Raw genomic sequence first — 17,431 nt, forward strand, 5'->3', positions numbered from 1 at the left:
TGCACCTGTAATCCCAGCACTTGAACCCAGGATGTGGAGGTTGCAGTGAGCCGAGATAGTGCCACTGTACTCCAGCCTGGGTGACAGAGCAAGATTCCATCTCAAAAAAAAAAGAAAATGCATGCATATACTCATTTATCCATCCAACAGATGAAATTAAACTAAAGTCCAGGTATGGAGAGGTACCCCCTGCCCAACTTTAGAAGCTGATAGCAGTTAGGTGATTGGTCCAGGATGCCTGCATAAACCAGTTATGTACTTTTTTACCCAGCCAGTAAACCTAGTTACATAAAATGTCAATCCCTATTTCTAGAGGTGATGGGCAGGATATACACACTCATTCTGAAAAGCCCACTGAAATCATAAGTATGAAATGTTATAGTTTTATCCTGTCTACTGGATAGACAGGATATCTGCTTCTGGAAAGCTCATATTCTACCTTTTTAAGTTAACTTTTCATAAAAAGCATAACTTACATAGAGGTGTTCAAATCCAAAGAACACACACAACTCAATGAATTTCTGAACCACCAACTGCCCATGTAACTACTATCTAGATTAAGAAAAGGTATTAAACAACCCTCAGAGGCCCTCTTGGGCCATCTTCCCACTCTGTTTCTTCTCCCATCCACAAGAACCAATACCCTGTTTGCATTATCATCAGTGAATTTTGCCTGTTTTGAGCTTTAAATAAATAGGATCATATGCTATGGTCTCTTTTATGTGGGGCTCTTTTTGCTCCACATTATATTTGTTTCAGTTCATTCATGTTATTGTGAAAGTTATTTGAATACACTCATATTGTGTGTAGCATTTTTAAAAATAATTTCTTTGTAGTAAGTATGCTGCTGTATGAATAAACCATAATTTATTTATCCAATCTGCTGGATGGACATTTAGATTGTTTCAAGTTTTTGGCTGTAACAAATAGTGCTGCTGTGAACATTCATATACATTTCTCTTGGAATGCATATGTATGCATTTCTGTTGGGTTTATATCTTTGGCTAGAATTGCTGTATTATAAAGTAAGAATATTTTAGCTTTAGTAAATACTGCTAAACTGTTTTACAAAGTGGTTGAACAATTTTACACTCCCATCAACAGTGGATGATGATTCCATTTGTTCCACATTCTTATCAACACTTCATGTTTTCTGTCTTTTATTTTAGCCCTTCTGGTGGATATTTGAAAGTAGCTCATTGTTGTTTAAAGCTGCATTTTTTTTCTGTGACTTAAAAAGCTTAGCCCCTTTTCATGTGTTCATTGGCCACTTGGATGTCCTATTTTGTGAAGTGCCTATTTACATTTTGCCCATTCTTCTACTGGGTTGTCTGTTTTTTTCTTAGTGACTTATAGAAGTGGTTATATATCATAGATACCAGTTCTTTATTAGATAATGTTGAAGTTTTTTCTCTATTCCAAAGTTGCCATTTTTATTGTATATTTTGACAAACAAGTTCTTGAGTTTAATATAATAGAATCAAACAGTTTTCTTGTGATTAATGATATTTCTGTTTTGTTTAAGAAACTTTTGCCCACCTTAAAGTCATGAATATATTCTTATGTTATATGAAAACAACTTTTTGTTTTTCCTTTTGCATTGAGATCTATAATCCATGCAGAATTGATTTTCTTTGCAGATGGTATGAGGTAGGGAGTCATAATTCATTTCTTCCAGTTGCATATACAACTGGCCCAGTTCAACCAATGGAAATTCCTTTCCACTGCAGTGTCATTTTTGTTGTAAATCCGGTGACTGTATATATGGGGCTCTGGACTCCCTATTCGGTTCTATTGTTCTGTTTTTCCATCCATACACAAATACCACACTGTCTTCATTGCTGTCATTTTACAAGTCTTTATATTTGGTCCCAAAAGTTTTCCAAATTTGGCATTTTAGCTAGGTACGATAATAATTACTTTGTTATTAAAACTAGTAATGACTGACATGTATCGAGTTCTTTATCTTGGTTAATATATGAATCACTCTGCATTTAATCTTTTTTTTTCTTTTTTTTTTTTTGAGACAGAGTCTTGCTCTGTCACCCAGGCTGGAGTGCAGTGGCGTGATCTCAGCTCATTGCAAGCTCTGCTTCCCGGGTTCACACCATTCTCCTGCCTCAGCCTCCCGAGCAGCTGGGACTACAGGCGCCCGCCACCACGCCCGGCTAATTTTTCACTCTACATTTAATCTTAACAGCAACCTGATAAGATAGAAACCATTGGTTTTTCTTTTTTCTTTTTTTTTTTTTTAATGGGGATATAGAGGCCTGGAGGAATTTTAAGGTGATCAAGGTCACATTGCTATTAAGTAGTGACATCAACATTTGCATGCAGGCCAACCTGACTGCAGAAGCTCTGCTCTTTTATTAACTGTGTGCTTGGGATGTGGCCTCTGATTACTTTTGCTGAATTGGCTGTCTTTTGGTGCTGTGAGGCTGATTTTCAGCCTTAACACTAGCCGGTATTTTTTTTCCTCTCTCCATGTCCTCAAAAAAGGCCCAAGGGAAGGTGAACAATGAAGCATTGAATAAATTTCATGCTATTTTTCAGTATAAATTTTATACTATTTTTAGGATACAAAAGACTATCCAGAGTTCTATTAAACCAGACTTCAGGAGCTGAGAAGAGCTGCGAAGGTTTAAAGCCTCTGATCCCCTGTCCTGAAATAGCAGGGGTGGTAGCTTCTATCTAGGCTGAACTCATAGGCAGTGAAGGAACTTCAAGTTCTTGACCCCACTTCCCTCTTTTCACCTCTCCCACCTACAAAAGGTTCTGAACTTTTAGCATCTCCCCACGCGGTACCACCTTCCAAAATCAAACCGTTAAGGAATACGAGGTTTAAAAATAGAAAACTCAAAGTTTTCTAAGTACAGGAAGATTATTTTTATACAAAGGAATAAATATACATCTGCATCAGAGAATTCATAAATATATTATCCAGACTGACCCTAGAACCACAGATAGTTCAAATGTGAGTTTCTGTGCTGTGGATCACCAGGCAGATTTTAATGACTGCTCTAGCAGGTTTTCTGTGTTAAATGCCTTTGTGTGTGTATGATATATTCCCTTTTTCCTGTAATTCATAATTTTACAACAAAACGTCCATCGTGTTAGGCCAGCGCGTGTGTCTTTTTCAAAGTGCACCATTTCCAAAGGCTGTTGCAATAGCTCATAAAGTCATGGTAAAAAATATTCATATTTGCCCAGTGCTTCCCAAATCTCTGTTATTTGTGAATGGGTTCAGAGTCTCTCTTAGCATCACCAAGGTCATAGAAAGGATGGAACAGAGCTTTTCAGCATCTCAGAATGTGTATTTGTCTTTAGAAAATTCCTGTGAGAGCAAAAATGGTATGCATTTTCCTGTCATCTTATCATTCTATCATTAGTCAAGTAATTTCCTTATGAAATGGTCTGCATTAGGTAGGATTAACAAGTTGAGAAAGTGTAAAAACAATTGACAATTTTCTTACGAAAGAAAGAATAAATCCTTGCTCATCAAACATTTGCTAAACCTATCAAATACCACTCTAATGTCTTCACACTCTAAATTAAATGTGTAGTCATCCTGTCAATAAAGGAAATAGTAGTTTGGGAACTAAAGTTCAGAGCAGGCAGACTCTGTAAATTCTACAATTTTGGATGGGCTTTGGGGAGTTGAAGATATGTTATCTGATATATATGTGTATGGAGACTGCTGGAATTTTGGACTTGGCAGGAGTCTTACAAATCAATTAGCCCAACTCATTTACAGGTAGGAAATCTGGAGCCCAGGGAGCTGCAATGACCTTTGCAAGATTATAGTCAGCTCTAGAACCATTCCCTACACTCATTTTTCATTGCTAGTTTGCTATAGCGCAGTAATCCTTGTTCTCTGAGAGCCAGTGACAATACCTGCCTCACTACACATTACCCAGTGAAAAATAGGAACATATCTACTTTGACAGGCAAAGTGGTACATAAGTGTACAGCACTTTATTTTTATTTTTAAAAATATGTATGTTCGGGTTATAGCTGCTTTCAAAGCTGGCTTGCTTATAAATGAATGAGATATCAGCAAATTGTACCCTCAGTCCTGAAAATATCTTAATATTCCAGACTTAAAAAACCATTGTGTTGGGTTTTTAAAATAAAGTAAAATCTCATTGTGTTAAAAATAGTGTGATTAAAACAATTTCGTTTTTAAACGTCTTACTATTTTTGTCTCATTGAAAGTGTCTCTCTAAATTTCATTTATAAAATATTGTCTGCTAATTCAATTCTTTTTTCTCAATAAGTATTGTTTTCCTTTAAAAACAATAATAAACCTCATCCATTCTGGTTTTATTTATTTAAACCTAAGAACTCTATTCTTAGACTTAGGCTATCTCTGCAAGGTGACAGGCTCTCGTGTATAAATGTGTAGCCTGGGAGAGGCTCCACTTGATAAATGGTGAACATGGCCATCCTGTTGTCCCACACTTGCATTGAGCTTGCTGTCTTAGTCACTGTTCCCATTTGATCCTCACAGCAAACTCGTGAAGTTTGTATCCAAATACACAAAAGCCTTTTCACCGTTTCTTTTGTTACCTGTCAAGGACCAAGTTGTTCTTACTTTGTTATTTGCCTGTATCTCCCTGCAAAGGAGGAGTCTTCAAGAATCTTAGAATGATGGCAGGCCAACCCCTTCATGTGGAGGTCAGAAACACCAGTGCTGGAGATAGAATCCTGGGTTTGATTTCTGGCGCTGTCGCTGCTAGTTACTCATCTTCACAGTTCCTCAGTTTTCTCATCTGTGAAACAAGGTTGATGATAATAGTACCTTTATTGTTATTACACATTCAGAGAGTTCAGACAGGAAAAGCTCTTAGAAGATTACCCCACACATAGTTACCTCCTCATGAAATTTCAGCTTTGGAGTCTGAATACTTCAGTAGGTTTTTGACATAATCATCAAGAATGATTGGTTGACTCTACCTGCCCCCTTATCTATGGGACCCTAAAGGCCATTCACCAGAGTCCTCTTTCCTTCCTCATCTCCTAGAATTGTTGGAGTCTTTTTTGTTGTTGTTGTTGCCACTTTTTTTTTTTTCTCATAGTTTTTTTTTTTTTTAATTATACTTCAGGTTTTAGGGTACATGTGCACAATGTGCAGGTTTGTTACATATGTATCCATGTGCCATGTTGATTTCCTGCACCCATTAACTCGTCATTTAGCATTAGGTATATCTCCTAATGCTGTCCCTCCCCCCTCCCCCCACCCCACAACAGTCCCCAGAGTGTGATGTTCTCCTTCCTGTGTCCATGAGTTCTCATTGTTCAATTCCCACCTATGAGTGAGAACATGCGGTGTTTGGTTTTTTGTCCTTGAGATAGTTTACTGAGAATGATGTTTTCCAGTTTCATCCATGTCCCTACAAAGGACATGAACTCATCCTTTTTTATGGCTGCATAGTATTCCATGGTGTATATGTGCCACATTTTCTTAATCCAGTCCATCGTTGTTGGACATTTGGGTTGGTTCCAATCTTTGCTATTGTGAATAGTGTCGCAATAAACATACGTGTACATGTGTCTTTATAGCAGCATGATTTATAGTCCTTTGGGTATATACCCAGTAATGGGATGGCTGGCTCAAATGGTATTTCTAGTTCTAGATCCCTGAGGAATCGCCACACTGACTTCCACAATGATTGAACTAGTTTACAGTCCCACCAACAGTGTAAAAGTGTTCCTATTTCTCCACATCCTCTCCAGCACCTGTTTCCTGATTTTTTAATGATGGCCATTCTAACTGGTGTGAGATGGTATCTCACTGTGGTTTTGATTTGCATTTCTCTGATGGCCAGTGATGAGGAGCATTTCTTCATGTGTTTTTTGGCTGCATAAATGTCTTCTTTTGAGAAGTGTCTGTTCATGTCCTTTGCCCACTTTTTGATGGGGTTGTTTGTTTTTTTCTTGTAAATTTGTTTGAGTTCATTGTAGATTCTGAATATTAGCCCTTTGTCAGATGAGTAGGTTGCAAAAATTTTCTCCCATTCTGTAGGTTGCCTGTTCACTCTGATTGTAGTTTCTTTTGCTGTGCAGAAGCTCTTTAGTTTAATTAGATCCCATTTGTCAATTTTGGCTTTTGTTGCCATTGCTTTTGGTGTTTTAGACATGAAGTCCTTGCCCATGCCTATGTCCTGAATGGTATTGCCTAGGTTTTCCTGTAGGATTTTAATGGTTTTAGGTCTAACATTTAAATCTTTAATCCATCTTGAATTAATTTTTGTATAAGGTGTAAGGAAGGGATCCAGTTTCAGCTTTCTACATATGGCTAGCCAGTTTTCCCAGCACCATTTATTAAATAGGGAATCCTTTCCCCATTTCTTGTTTTTGTCAGGTTTGTCAAAGATCAGATAGTTGTAGGTATGCGGCATCATTTCTGAGGGCTCTGTTCTGTTCCATTGATCTATGTCTCTGTTGTGGTACCAGTACCATGCTGTTTTGGTTTCTGTAGCCTTGTAGTATAGTTTGAAGTCAGGTAGCGTGATGCCTCCAGCTTTGTTCTTTTGGCTTAGGATTGACTTGGTGATGCGGGCTCTTTTTTGGTTCCATATGAACTTTAAAGTCGTTTTTTCCAAGAATTGTTGGAGTCTTTAAGAAGCTATATAATGTGTTGAGAATGATGATTAAAAATAGTAACTAATAGCCACCATTTACTAAGCCTATGCCATGTACTTGATTACAAATAGTAACTAGCTGTGCATGATGGCTCTTGCCTGTAATCCCTGCACTTTGCGAGGTAGAGGCGGGCAGATCACCTGAGGTCAGGAGTTTGAGAACAGCCTGGTTAACATGGCAAAACCCCATCTCTACTAAAAACACAAAAATTAGCCGGGCGTGGTGTCATGCACCTGTAGTCCCAGCTACTCAGGAGGCTGAGGCAGGAGAATCGCTTGAACCCAGGAGGAAGAGGTTGCAGTGAGCCACAATTGCACCTTTCCACCCCAGCCTGGGTGACAGAGCAAGACTTCATCTCAAAAAAAAAAAAGAAAATAGTCACTAATAGCCACCATTTACTAAACCTATGCCATGTGCTTGATTAAAAATAGTAACTAGGCCAGGCACAGTGGTTCATGCCTGTAATCCCAGTACTTTGGGAGGCCGAGGCGGGCGGATCACCTGAGGTCAGGAGTTCAAGACCAACCTGACCAACATGGAGAAACCCCATCTCTACTAAAAATACACAATTAGCCAGGTGTGGTGGCACACACCTATAATACCAGCTACTCAGGAGGCTGAGGCAGGAGAATCGCTTGAACCCAGGAGGCAGAGGTTGTGGTGAGCTGAGATCACGCCATTGCTCTCCAGCCTGGGCAACAGGAGCAAAACTCTGTCTCAAAAAAAAAAAAAAATAGTAACTAATAGCCACCGTTTACTAATCCTATGCCATGTGCTAGGCACTTTACTGCACACTTTATGTACATAATCTAACTTCATGCTTACAGACTTTATATGGTTATATATTTCACAGATGAGGAAACAGGTTCAGGGGGGTTTATTTGTCTAAAGTTTTATGGCACGCTAGGGGGCATCACATTTAATTATTTGAATGCAAGTCTTTCTCACTCTCACCACTGTACTATCCTGCCTCCTCATTCCTGTGTTTTCTGTGACCTCCAGTGATCTTGAGCACATGTTTTCTTATGCTATTGTCAATGTGCTTACTTGGGTTTTTTTTTTAATAATATTAATTTCACATGGCTTAAACAAATTACCTACCAACAAATTGTGTACTAAGAATTACGTTCAAAAGAATTCCAATTCCAGTTTGCTGTGGTGACTCCATGGTGTCATCAGGAGCTCCTACTAACTGTCTAGGGTATAGCCCTCATTTTTATGCTGACAAAATGGCTGCAGGAGCTCCAGTCATCACTCCTGTGTTCCAGACATGAAGAAGTTGAAGTGGGGAGGCAGAGACAAAAGGCCACAAGGCAACCAAGTCTTTCCCCTTTTAAAGGTCTTTCCTGGGAACAGTGCCCAGCAGCGTTCACTTATCTGTGTTTTTGGGATTGGGTCATATGACGACTCTTAATCACAAGGGAGGCTGCAAATTGTACTTTTTTAGCTGGGCACGTTGTCATGAACAAAACTCAGGTTCTATTAACGTGAAACCCAACTGGTGAGCTTTTTGAAATAAATCAAATACATTCATCCAGTGTGAACTTTCCCTAGTGCCTGAGTACCTGGGGAAACCTTGATGTGTTAGAGAAGCTGAGAAAGATAAAATATCTTGAGGAAGAAAAAAGGGTTGGTTCAGCAGAAGCTAGGAACCAGGTCGACGATTTCTTGGCTGTTCAACAAGGTTGTCGAGAGTGCAGCTTTGCCCAGACCCAGGAAAGGAGGAGTAAGGTGCAGAAGGGGAGCGTAACCCTGGTGATTCCAACCTAACTCCACATAAGCCACAAGTAGTAGGAGGAAAGCAGAGGAATCTTACACAGTAAATATACATCAGCATTAATAGGTGAAGCTGCGCCTCTTGTAAGATTTTACTTCATAAATATTTTCTGTGGATAGAAAAACAATTGTTTCAGATTTATGTTGGCAGAGGTGCATTGGAGGCAGGGTTAATTGAGAAACAGAATGAGGAAAGCGAGTGAAGCAGAATAATGATGGGCTTTGGAGCCAACTCGACCTTGAAATCTAGCACCACCGCTTGCAAACCATGTGACCTTGGAGAAGTCACTGAGCCTTTCTCAATCTCCTATTTATAATCTTAAAAAGAAGTTGGTAATATCTTCCTTTTGTGCCTGACATAATAAGTGACTATGAAGTCCGTCATCCAGTGCCGGGTGCATGGCTGCTGGCGGTGCTGGCCTTGGTACTGCTATCTCATGGCCAAGTGTTCTTAGTCAGCAGGCACTGGCTACACATTGCTGTGATCCACATTGGACTGCAGGTCATGATCTGGGTTTATGTTGAAGGAGGAGTATGGGAGACCTAAAAGAGTGGGTGGAGGAATTAATTTTCAAAGCACCAACCACAAAGAAATGCAATGAGCTCTTGATGTCAACTAAGGGAGGAAGCCCGTTGCTGGGTCAGCTGACTGTGGATTTCAGATGCTCATTTGGGGCCAACTAAAAAAAGCTCATGATGGAAGGTGTTATTTATCCAAGTTTTACCTTTCTCATATATAAAATGAGGATGTCCATAAGGCCTACCTTCCAGGGTTGTTACAAGAATAGTGCTTGTAGAGCTGTTGGCATGTCATATGTACCCAGTGAATTATCTAGTTAATTATTAATGATGTCACTTCCCTCCCTCTTTACCCAAGCAAGAGCGGGGCTTGCAAGTCTCAGTTTTTTCTGGCTATCTTAACTCCACTCATCACATAAAAACTTTAGGGCATAAAGTAAATAATCACACTAGATCCAAAAATGATACTGTGATAATGTGATTAATAACAAATTCTTAGATGGCAATAGTGTTTTAAGGTACAGCTGAAGATTTGTAAATTTCATTGGCTTTGGTGCTTATAAAAGTGAGACCAACCGCTCGTTGCCCAGGGCAGCAAACTGCACAGTCTGCCAGTGTTGATCTTCTGAGTTTCATAAATACCTTTGTATCACAAGTCAAAACTTCACATTTGCCATCTCTCTGCTAGTAACACAGGCTAGGGTGGGATCACTTATATGTTCTTGCTTCTAACTGCTGAAATATGAACAGGCTGGACTAGGAATTAGTGGGGAAAAATCACAGAAAAACTCATGTTCCTGGAAATAGTAGGCAGGTGCAATATTTATTGTCATCACCACCACTTCCCTCCATATCGGTGTTAACTTGTATCCTGTCCAAAGCACTTTGCCCTCAGTTGGCTTATTTGATCTGCTTTGAAGCCTAGGGAGAAGGCAGAGGTGACTTCATTTCCTTTTTTTTTTTCTGGGAGACAGAGTTTCGCTCTTGTCGCCCAGGCTGGAGTGCAGTGGTGTGATCTCGGTTCACTGCGACCTCCACCTCCTGGATTCAAGCGATTCTCCTGTCTCAGCCTCCAGAGTAGCTGGGACTAGAGGGGCATGCCACTATGCCCAGCTAATTTTTGTGTTTTTAGTAGAGACAGGATTTCAGCATGTTGGCCAGGCTGGTCTCTCAAACTCCTGACCTCAGATGATCCACCCACCTCAGCCTCCCAAAGCGCTGGGATTACAGGTGTGAGCCACTGTGCCCAGCCCTCTATATTTGTAGTTAAGAAAATTGAAGCTCAGAAAGGTAAAATGACTTGCTCTTGATTGGCCTGGGCTGCACTTGAACCCAAATCTTCTGTCCCCCCGCCCCCCCCACCCCCGGACTCTTCCTACAGGACTGTACATTGCTCCTGGCCCATGCCCTTACTTTATCCGGAAGAAAACAGCATTACCATATCTTCAAATCGAGTTGTGCCCTTTAGAAATGGTGAGCTGTGCAAATAAACACCACTTTGCTGTTGTTTTAAACTGTTGAGAAGTCTGAAATTCACTGTATTCATGAAGGTTGAAGAGAGAAGAGGTTGGTGTGTAATAGCTTGGTAGCCATGTACACTTGAGTGTGTTTCCATGAGGCTTGATCAGGGTTTGTTCACTGGGGGCCTGCTCTATAGGATTCTAAGTAGATTCGCTGCTCATCCACATGGCAGGCACCAGGGCTTTCCCTGAGAACAGAAGCTCTCTGCTGTGAGCCTGCTCCCACCCCTCCCTCCATCCTGTCCTGGATTCCCAGGGCCTGAAACCCTACCATTCTGAGCCTTGAGGATGAACTGACCTTAAAATAGATTCCAACAGCAAATGAAACACCTTATATTCTCACTCATAAGTGGGAGTTAAACAATGAGAACACAGGGACACAGGGAGGGGAACAACACACACCGGGGCCAGTTGGGGAGTCGGAGGACTGGGGGATAGAGAGCATTAGGACAAATAGCTAATGCATGCGGGGCTTAAAACGTAGATGATGGGTTGATGTGCTGCTGTTTAAAAGCCTGAAAGTCATCCAGTTCTCATGCAAACCACCATGTTACATATATACCTATGTAACAAACCTGCACGTTCTGTACTTGTATTCCAGAACTTAAAGTAATGTTTTTTTTAAAAAAAGAGATTCCAAATAAAATAGAAAGACTTTCACTCTGTGAAACAGCACATATGTTTATTTTTTAAAAACCTTAGGGTATTGGTTCTGGGGGTCACAAACCTTAGTTCCTTGGGCTCCACAATATCCTCATCCATAAGATATGAGTGGTAAGAGGAACTATAAAGATCAAATGAGGTATAATGTACCAAAGGGCTATAAAAATGTAAGCTTGACAGATGGGATGATGGGAGGGGCTGGGGTGCTGGTCTGAGGAGGAGGAGGAGGAGAGTAGGGACCAGACCTAAAGTTCCGAGCACTAGGTGTGACCCAAGGAAGCTCTACAATGGGGGCTTGAAGGTAGTTTTGGCTGATTTTATGGTTTTGCCCAGGACTGGACCAGTTGCCACCTTCCAAGCCATTCAGGTTGCTTTGACTTCCAGCCATCTGTGCCTGGAAGTGTAATACAAATGGTTAATGGCATCAGATGGTTAATGATCTCAAATGTCCCCTGCTTACTGCCATAAGAGAGAAAAGAGCCCCCTGGAGAAATAATCATGGATGCTATTTTCAAAGTTGCAATTAATCGTGTATTCAGGAAAACCCATCTTCTGCCAGTTATTCTGATAAGAAAGAGGAAATGGAGGGTGACGGAGGAGCTGTGCCTGAGGGCAGTTTGAATAATCTATATAAGGTCAAAAAGGCAGATATAGGGCTCATAATCAACACAGCAGTTTTGGAACAAAGCCAAGAGGGTCATATCCTGGCATGGGTTAGGGACTGACTTTTAGCAGTCAAAATATGTGCCTAAGGCTAGATCTGACTATCTGGCCTTAAACTTCCAAGTTGTATGGGGGCCATCCTTTGGTTGCTTTTTCAAAAATACTTTTTCACCATTATTGCCTGAACCAAAGATACCTCCACTTGTCTCCCTTTGGGGCACATACCTGTGGTTATGTTCTTGTGTTTCACTGTTTTAAAACTTCTTCCCTTATTTTCCATCTCTTTCCTCCAGCTAGTGAGACCTGCAACGACTTCCACCCGATGTTCTTCACCCACGACAGATCCTTTGAGGAGTTTTTCTGCATCTGTATCCAGCTCCTGAACAAGACATGGAAGGAAATGAGGGCAACTTCTGAAGATTTCAACAAGGTAATGTGGATCTCGGATAGAGGCAGAGGATTCCCGTGATGCTAAAGGGGCCTGCTGGGTAGTCCCTCAGCTGTGTGCAGAAGGCAATTGGTAAGGTGGGGAAATGAGGAAGATTGCAATGATAGTTGCTTCAAGAATGGAGAAAGACAAACATCCCTGTGTAGACATGAATCTGTGTGCTGGGGATGACCTCATCCCTCTGGGGGTAAGCTTGGAGCAGCTTTGTTCCTTTGTCTAAGTCGGAGCCACCAGCAGAGAGTTTTTCTTGAGACACAGTATCAAGGTGAATGTTTCCTTTCATAGCATTAGTTTGGGATGCCTTGTCAGTATTGCAAGATCTGCCGGGGAAGGGGCCTTCCCTCCACCTGTCCAGGAGACTGGTACAGAGCAAATGAGGTCAGGAATACTGCTCCACCTAGTCCAGTGGTTTCTTTGTGGATTATGCATGTGTTGTGATCATCTGCCCCGTGCTACGTCAGAAAGAGTTTTTATTAAAATGAAAGATCCCTTTCCAAGAACTGAGTCATTAAGGTTATATGCAGCGTTTCTTGGTTTACAGTAAGCATTTGATCCTTTGAACTGAGATGTCCTTTGGTTTTCTATAACATAATGTCTCACAAGAGTGTGACTTTCACATTTCCATTTGTGTGTGAATAATGAGCAGAGGGAAGGGCATTGGCCAACTTAAAGAGAGCAGAAGCACTCACTGTCCATGCTTTCATAGAGAAGCAAAATCTTTGTCCTTAGATAAAGGCCTGATTAGCAATAATAACTATTGCAGCCTTTAGTACTTTTAATTTGCTGCTATATACCGCTCTGACTGTGGTCGGGCCCATCACCCATGACCACTCACCCAGCACTAAGGGCTGTGACTGTAAGAATCGAAGGGTCTGGCCCTCAGTCATACTGTGGGGCTTTCATGGGCATGCTTGGTGCATAACATAATATCTGAATTTCGCCTGCACTTAATATACTTGTTGGTCATTGCCTCCCTGTCACCTTCTCTATGGATATACATCTCATCCTTGTTTCTCACTATATTTCCTGTTTGTGGCATCTTGAACCAACACCAATTGAAAAGAAAGAAAATCAGGAAAAGGACCTAAGCTTCAATCAGGTCCTAACCTGACATTCTTCCTCAACACAGTGGTCTCACCTGCCATATCATCTTTGTCATCCCAATGATCTGTCCTTTGCATCTTGGTCATCGATTGAATTCATTGAAATAGACCCCAGTAATGCCCTTCTGTGGAGAGCACTGGTCCAGAAGCTGCAATCCAGAGCTGTCGTGTGTCTGAGCAGCTAAGTCGGAGGACAGGCATGATTCAAGAAGGAAAGTGGAGAAAAGAAGCCCATTAATTTCCTTATGATTATAACTGCAGCCTCCTAAGTGTACTTCACTTGATTATGACAGACTTTGCATTTCAGGTGCAAATCATCCCTGGGAAAGAGGGAAGGAGGAGCAGGGAGGCCTTTGTTCAATCAAACCAAAAAAGAGAGTTAAATCAGTAGTCTTTGAAATTGGCTAAGGGACTAAGGCCACTTTGCCCTGGATCATTTCAGCTCTTTCATGTGCTGCTGTGTGAAAGCCATCCAGTCCTCAGCTTTGCGAGCTGGGGACACCTGTTCCTCCAGGAGAAGGAGACCTCACCATGGATTTGGGTATCAGATGTCTGCTTTTTGAGAGATCTCATTTATCCTGCTTTTCCTGAATTATAAATTCTGCATTTTTGCAGAATAATATCTGCAAATAATAATGTTTCAGATATTATTGTTGTTGATCTAGGCACAGATAAGCTGTGTAGAAAATATTATGAAAGTTCTGCAGAGGACTGACTCTGGAGATGAGCATTCAGACACTTAAATCCTATAGAAGTTACTGTTTGTAACATGAAGCACCAAGAGTTCCTTGTTAGAAAGGAAGCCAGAGGCCCCAGGCTGGAGGAGGTGGGCACAGCTGGTGGAGGGAGGTGACCATAGCTCTAGGGTCCCTGTGGCTTTTCATGGCCATGTGCTCAGATTGGTGGCAGACATCCTGCCTGTTCAGGGCCCTGCCAGGTGACAGCAAGCCCCCTAGAGTGTCACTGTGAAACTTTTATCATAATTAGCCTATATGGCTGTGAAATCTCTTCAGCAAGACCTAAGAGCCAGATTTTGGGTGCAGTTTCTTACTGTAGCTCTAATGCCATCTTTTTGCATTGTTTACAGATCATAAACTAATGCTGGGGGTCACACCTCTACTGCCAAGTAAGGATGACAGTTTATGGCTCAGGACAGGCAGCTCCAGGCCTGAGGGCCAGAGGGTCCTGCCTCACATCCAAATAGCCATCAGGCAAGAGCAGATAACAGAGGAAAATCCAGGATGGGAAGTACAAGGAATTTTAATTTTCTACATTAAATACTTTCATCGTGTTTGCTTTTTTTTTCTTTTTTTCAGTACTATGCATGCCTTACTTATGTAACCAGAAAAATATATCAGATATTTACATTTTTGTCATGTGTATATCACTTTTCTGTTGCTGATAGAACAAATTACCACAAATTTAGTAGCTTAGACAATGCAAATGTATTTTACAGTTCATAGTTCAGAAGCCAGCAATGGATTTCACTGGGACAAAATCAAGGTGGCCGCAGAGCTGTGTTTCTTTCCAGAGGCTCTAGGAGAGAATTTGTTTCCTTGCCTTTTTCACTTTCTGGTGGTCACCTGCATTCCTTGGCTTATGTCCTTGTCCATCTTCAAAGCCAGCAAAAGCAGCTTGAGTCCTTCTCAGATGCCATCCCATCACCCTGATCCCTCTTCTGCCTTGGCCTTCCACCTTTAAAGACCTTGTGATTACATTGGGAGACCTGGATAATCCGGCATCATCTTCCCATCTTAAAGTTGGCTGCTAATAACCTTAATTCTATCTGCAACCCCAATTCCCCTGTGCTGCAGAAGGTAACGTATTCTCAGGTTCTGAGGATTGGAACTCAGGCGCCAATGGGAAGCTGTTATTCTGCCTATTTCCAGTGTGTATTTGATTTGCAGCTATATTAGGTTTTTAGATGTGTAGATCAGTTTAAATTAATGAAACACAGACAGACGAGCCTTTTGTTTGCTTTTCTTTTTGCTGGTAGACATAATACCTGTCACAGAGTTCTGCTAGTGGCAGCTCAGATACAGATATAATTATGTCCCTTTTCTTTTATGGCCCTGTTCTGCCTCCACTAGCCTTTTTAAAAAGGAAGCCTCTTTGTGACAGCTTCTGGTTCATTTTGAAGACTGCCTTTCTGATTTTTTTCTGCTGCCCATCTATCAGCCACTGTTCTGCTTTACCTGATAATAAATTGGAGAAGAGAGAAGAGCTGAAAGTTAAATCAGTTCACTTTTCTTCTTGTTATTAACTTGGTAGCAGAGGAGATTGAATTTAAGAACAAATGTGGGTTGTGAGTTACTGGTAGATTTAATGTTTTTTTCTTATTCTCTGACTGTCCAAATTCAAATTCAGAAATATCTTTAAAAAGCCCAACATGAAACATAATTTCTCTTCAACTTTCTTGGACACTATCTCAGGTTCTTGCCACTGTAAACAGAGCATGGAAGGTGGATTTATTTGTCAACCCTGAGACCCAGGGCTCTGTGAGCAGGGCTTAGCTATCTGTCTTCTTTAGCTCCTCACTGGAGAAGGAGTGCCCCTCAATTTAAATTTTGATTTGCCCAACAAACTATGCTGGATTCTATCAGAGGCAGGAATAGCTTCTACAGCCCGCCTTGCTTGGGACACCAGTTTATAGATATCTAGTGCTTGGTAGTTAATGCCACTGCTGGAAGAGGGTGTTTGGAAAAGCAGCTGTCGTCTGCTCTTCCGGGCTTGGGAAGCAGCAGATGGAATGTTTTTTATTTATATAAGAGAAGTAGAATTGGAGAGTGATTAAAATATTTATGCTTTGAAAAGTACTTTCAGTTTCTCAATATAGCACTCTGCAGAATAATCCATTGATTCAGGCCATTGAGTTTGTGTTCTATGTTTTTGTCTTTTATTACCAATATTTTAGAGCATGTATTATTCATTTTTATGGGCATTAGAAAAGAGCTAAACTGCAGCTGGATACCTCAGCACACAAGTAGCCCCATAATCATTTCATTGAAATCCTCATTTTTGAGTGGGATAAGAAAGGGGACACAAGTAACTTGGATATTTTAGGTATGGGAATCTCATTTAAAGCGTGTGTAGCTAACTACTCCACTGTAAAAAAAAAAAAAAAAAAATCTAATGAGAGTACACACTTTAAAGTATATGTCTGTGTGTAGCAGTGTTTCTCAGCTTTAGCTGTACATTAGAATCACCTGGGGGCTTTTGAAAACCCTGTTATCCCACTGGCCAACCGCACCACAGATTAATTAAATCATCGGAGGGGGAAAGCTATGAATGAGTATTTTCATTAAGATAGATTTGATCATTAAAGGTGATTTATGTTAATAGACTCGCCATGATTAACACATGTGATACTTGTCACAAGCTACTGTAAATTTCATGCATTGATGGAGTAGGATGCTTGTTTACCTGTGTGACCCAGGTTTTCATCCTGGATCTGCTATTCCAGAGCTCTACGTCTGAGAATCTAAATATAATAATAGTTTTTAAAAGGATACATCACCCTGTCTTTCGGTAGAGTGATAATAAATTGAAGTAATTAGTGTAAAAATGCTCTGAGGAAGTAAAAATGGCATATGTAGTTGTGGAGTGTTCTTTTGTACTGAAAAGATAAAGCCTGTCTATGAAAAATGAGTAAATTGCCCTTTTCACAAACGGACATTTTTTGGCTATGTTAAAAAAAAAAGTGAAGCTATGAATTTCACAGTAAATTCTGAACTGAATTAGTAACCCATGTAACTTTGACAAAAATAGGCTTTAAGCTGAAATTTTCATGGATTTTGGAAGTGTCTTCCTCCAAACAACTTTATTAGGTACCTTAGTTTCCCGTGTGAAACACACGGTAGCAACCTAAAAATCAGCAGGTCCCATGATTTTCATGTATTTAATGGTTGGTGAGAATTAAGTCCTCCCCAACAACTATTAGTTGCCCAGATCTCTTCGCTGATGATTGACCCTTTTAGAAACCATCAAAATATTTGTTCCTAGCATTGGCGTTACTTTAGACGCTATCAAAATCGACATTATAAGCCAAGATCAGATGATTGTGCCACACTTTCAGATTACCAAAATGGAAGAAA

The 17,431-nt window shown here is 40.7% G+C and overlaps 1 protein-coding gene across 14 annotated transcripts in view; it reads left to right on the forward strand.

Annotated features, from left to right (window-relative positions):
* The window catches only part of ELMO1 (engulfment and cell motility 1), a 594,311-nt gene that overhangs the window by 421,518 nt on the left and 155,362 nt on the right, over positions 1–17,431 (forward strand). For all 14 annotated transcript variants that reach the window (XR_008660142.2, XM_055293399.2, XM_055293401.2 and 11 more), the window contains one exon: positions 12,080–12,216. Coding sequence is in view for 13 of the 14 variants with exons in the window: in XM_055293399.2 (XP_055149374.1) it covers positions 12,080–12,216 (137 nt within the window). In the remaining variant the exon portion in view is untranslated. The remainder of the gene's footprint in view (positions 1–12,079; positions 12,217–17,431) is intronic.

Source organism: Symphalangus syndactylus, chromosome 9, assembly GCF_028878055.3.
Source record: "Symphalangus syndactylus isolate Jambi chromosome 9, NHGRI_mSymSyn1-v2.1_pri, whole genome shotgun sequence".
Classification (NCBI taxonomy): Eukaryota; Metazoa; Chordata; class Mammalia; order Primates; family Hylobatidae; genus Symphalangus; species Symphalangus syndactylus.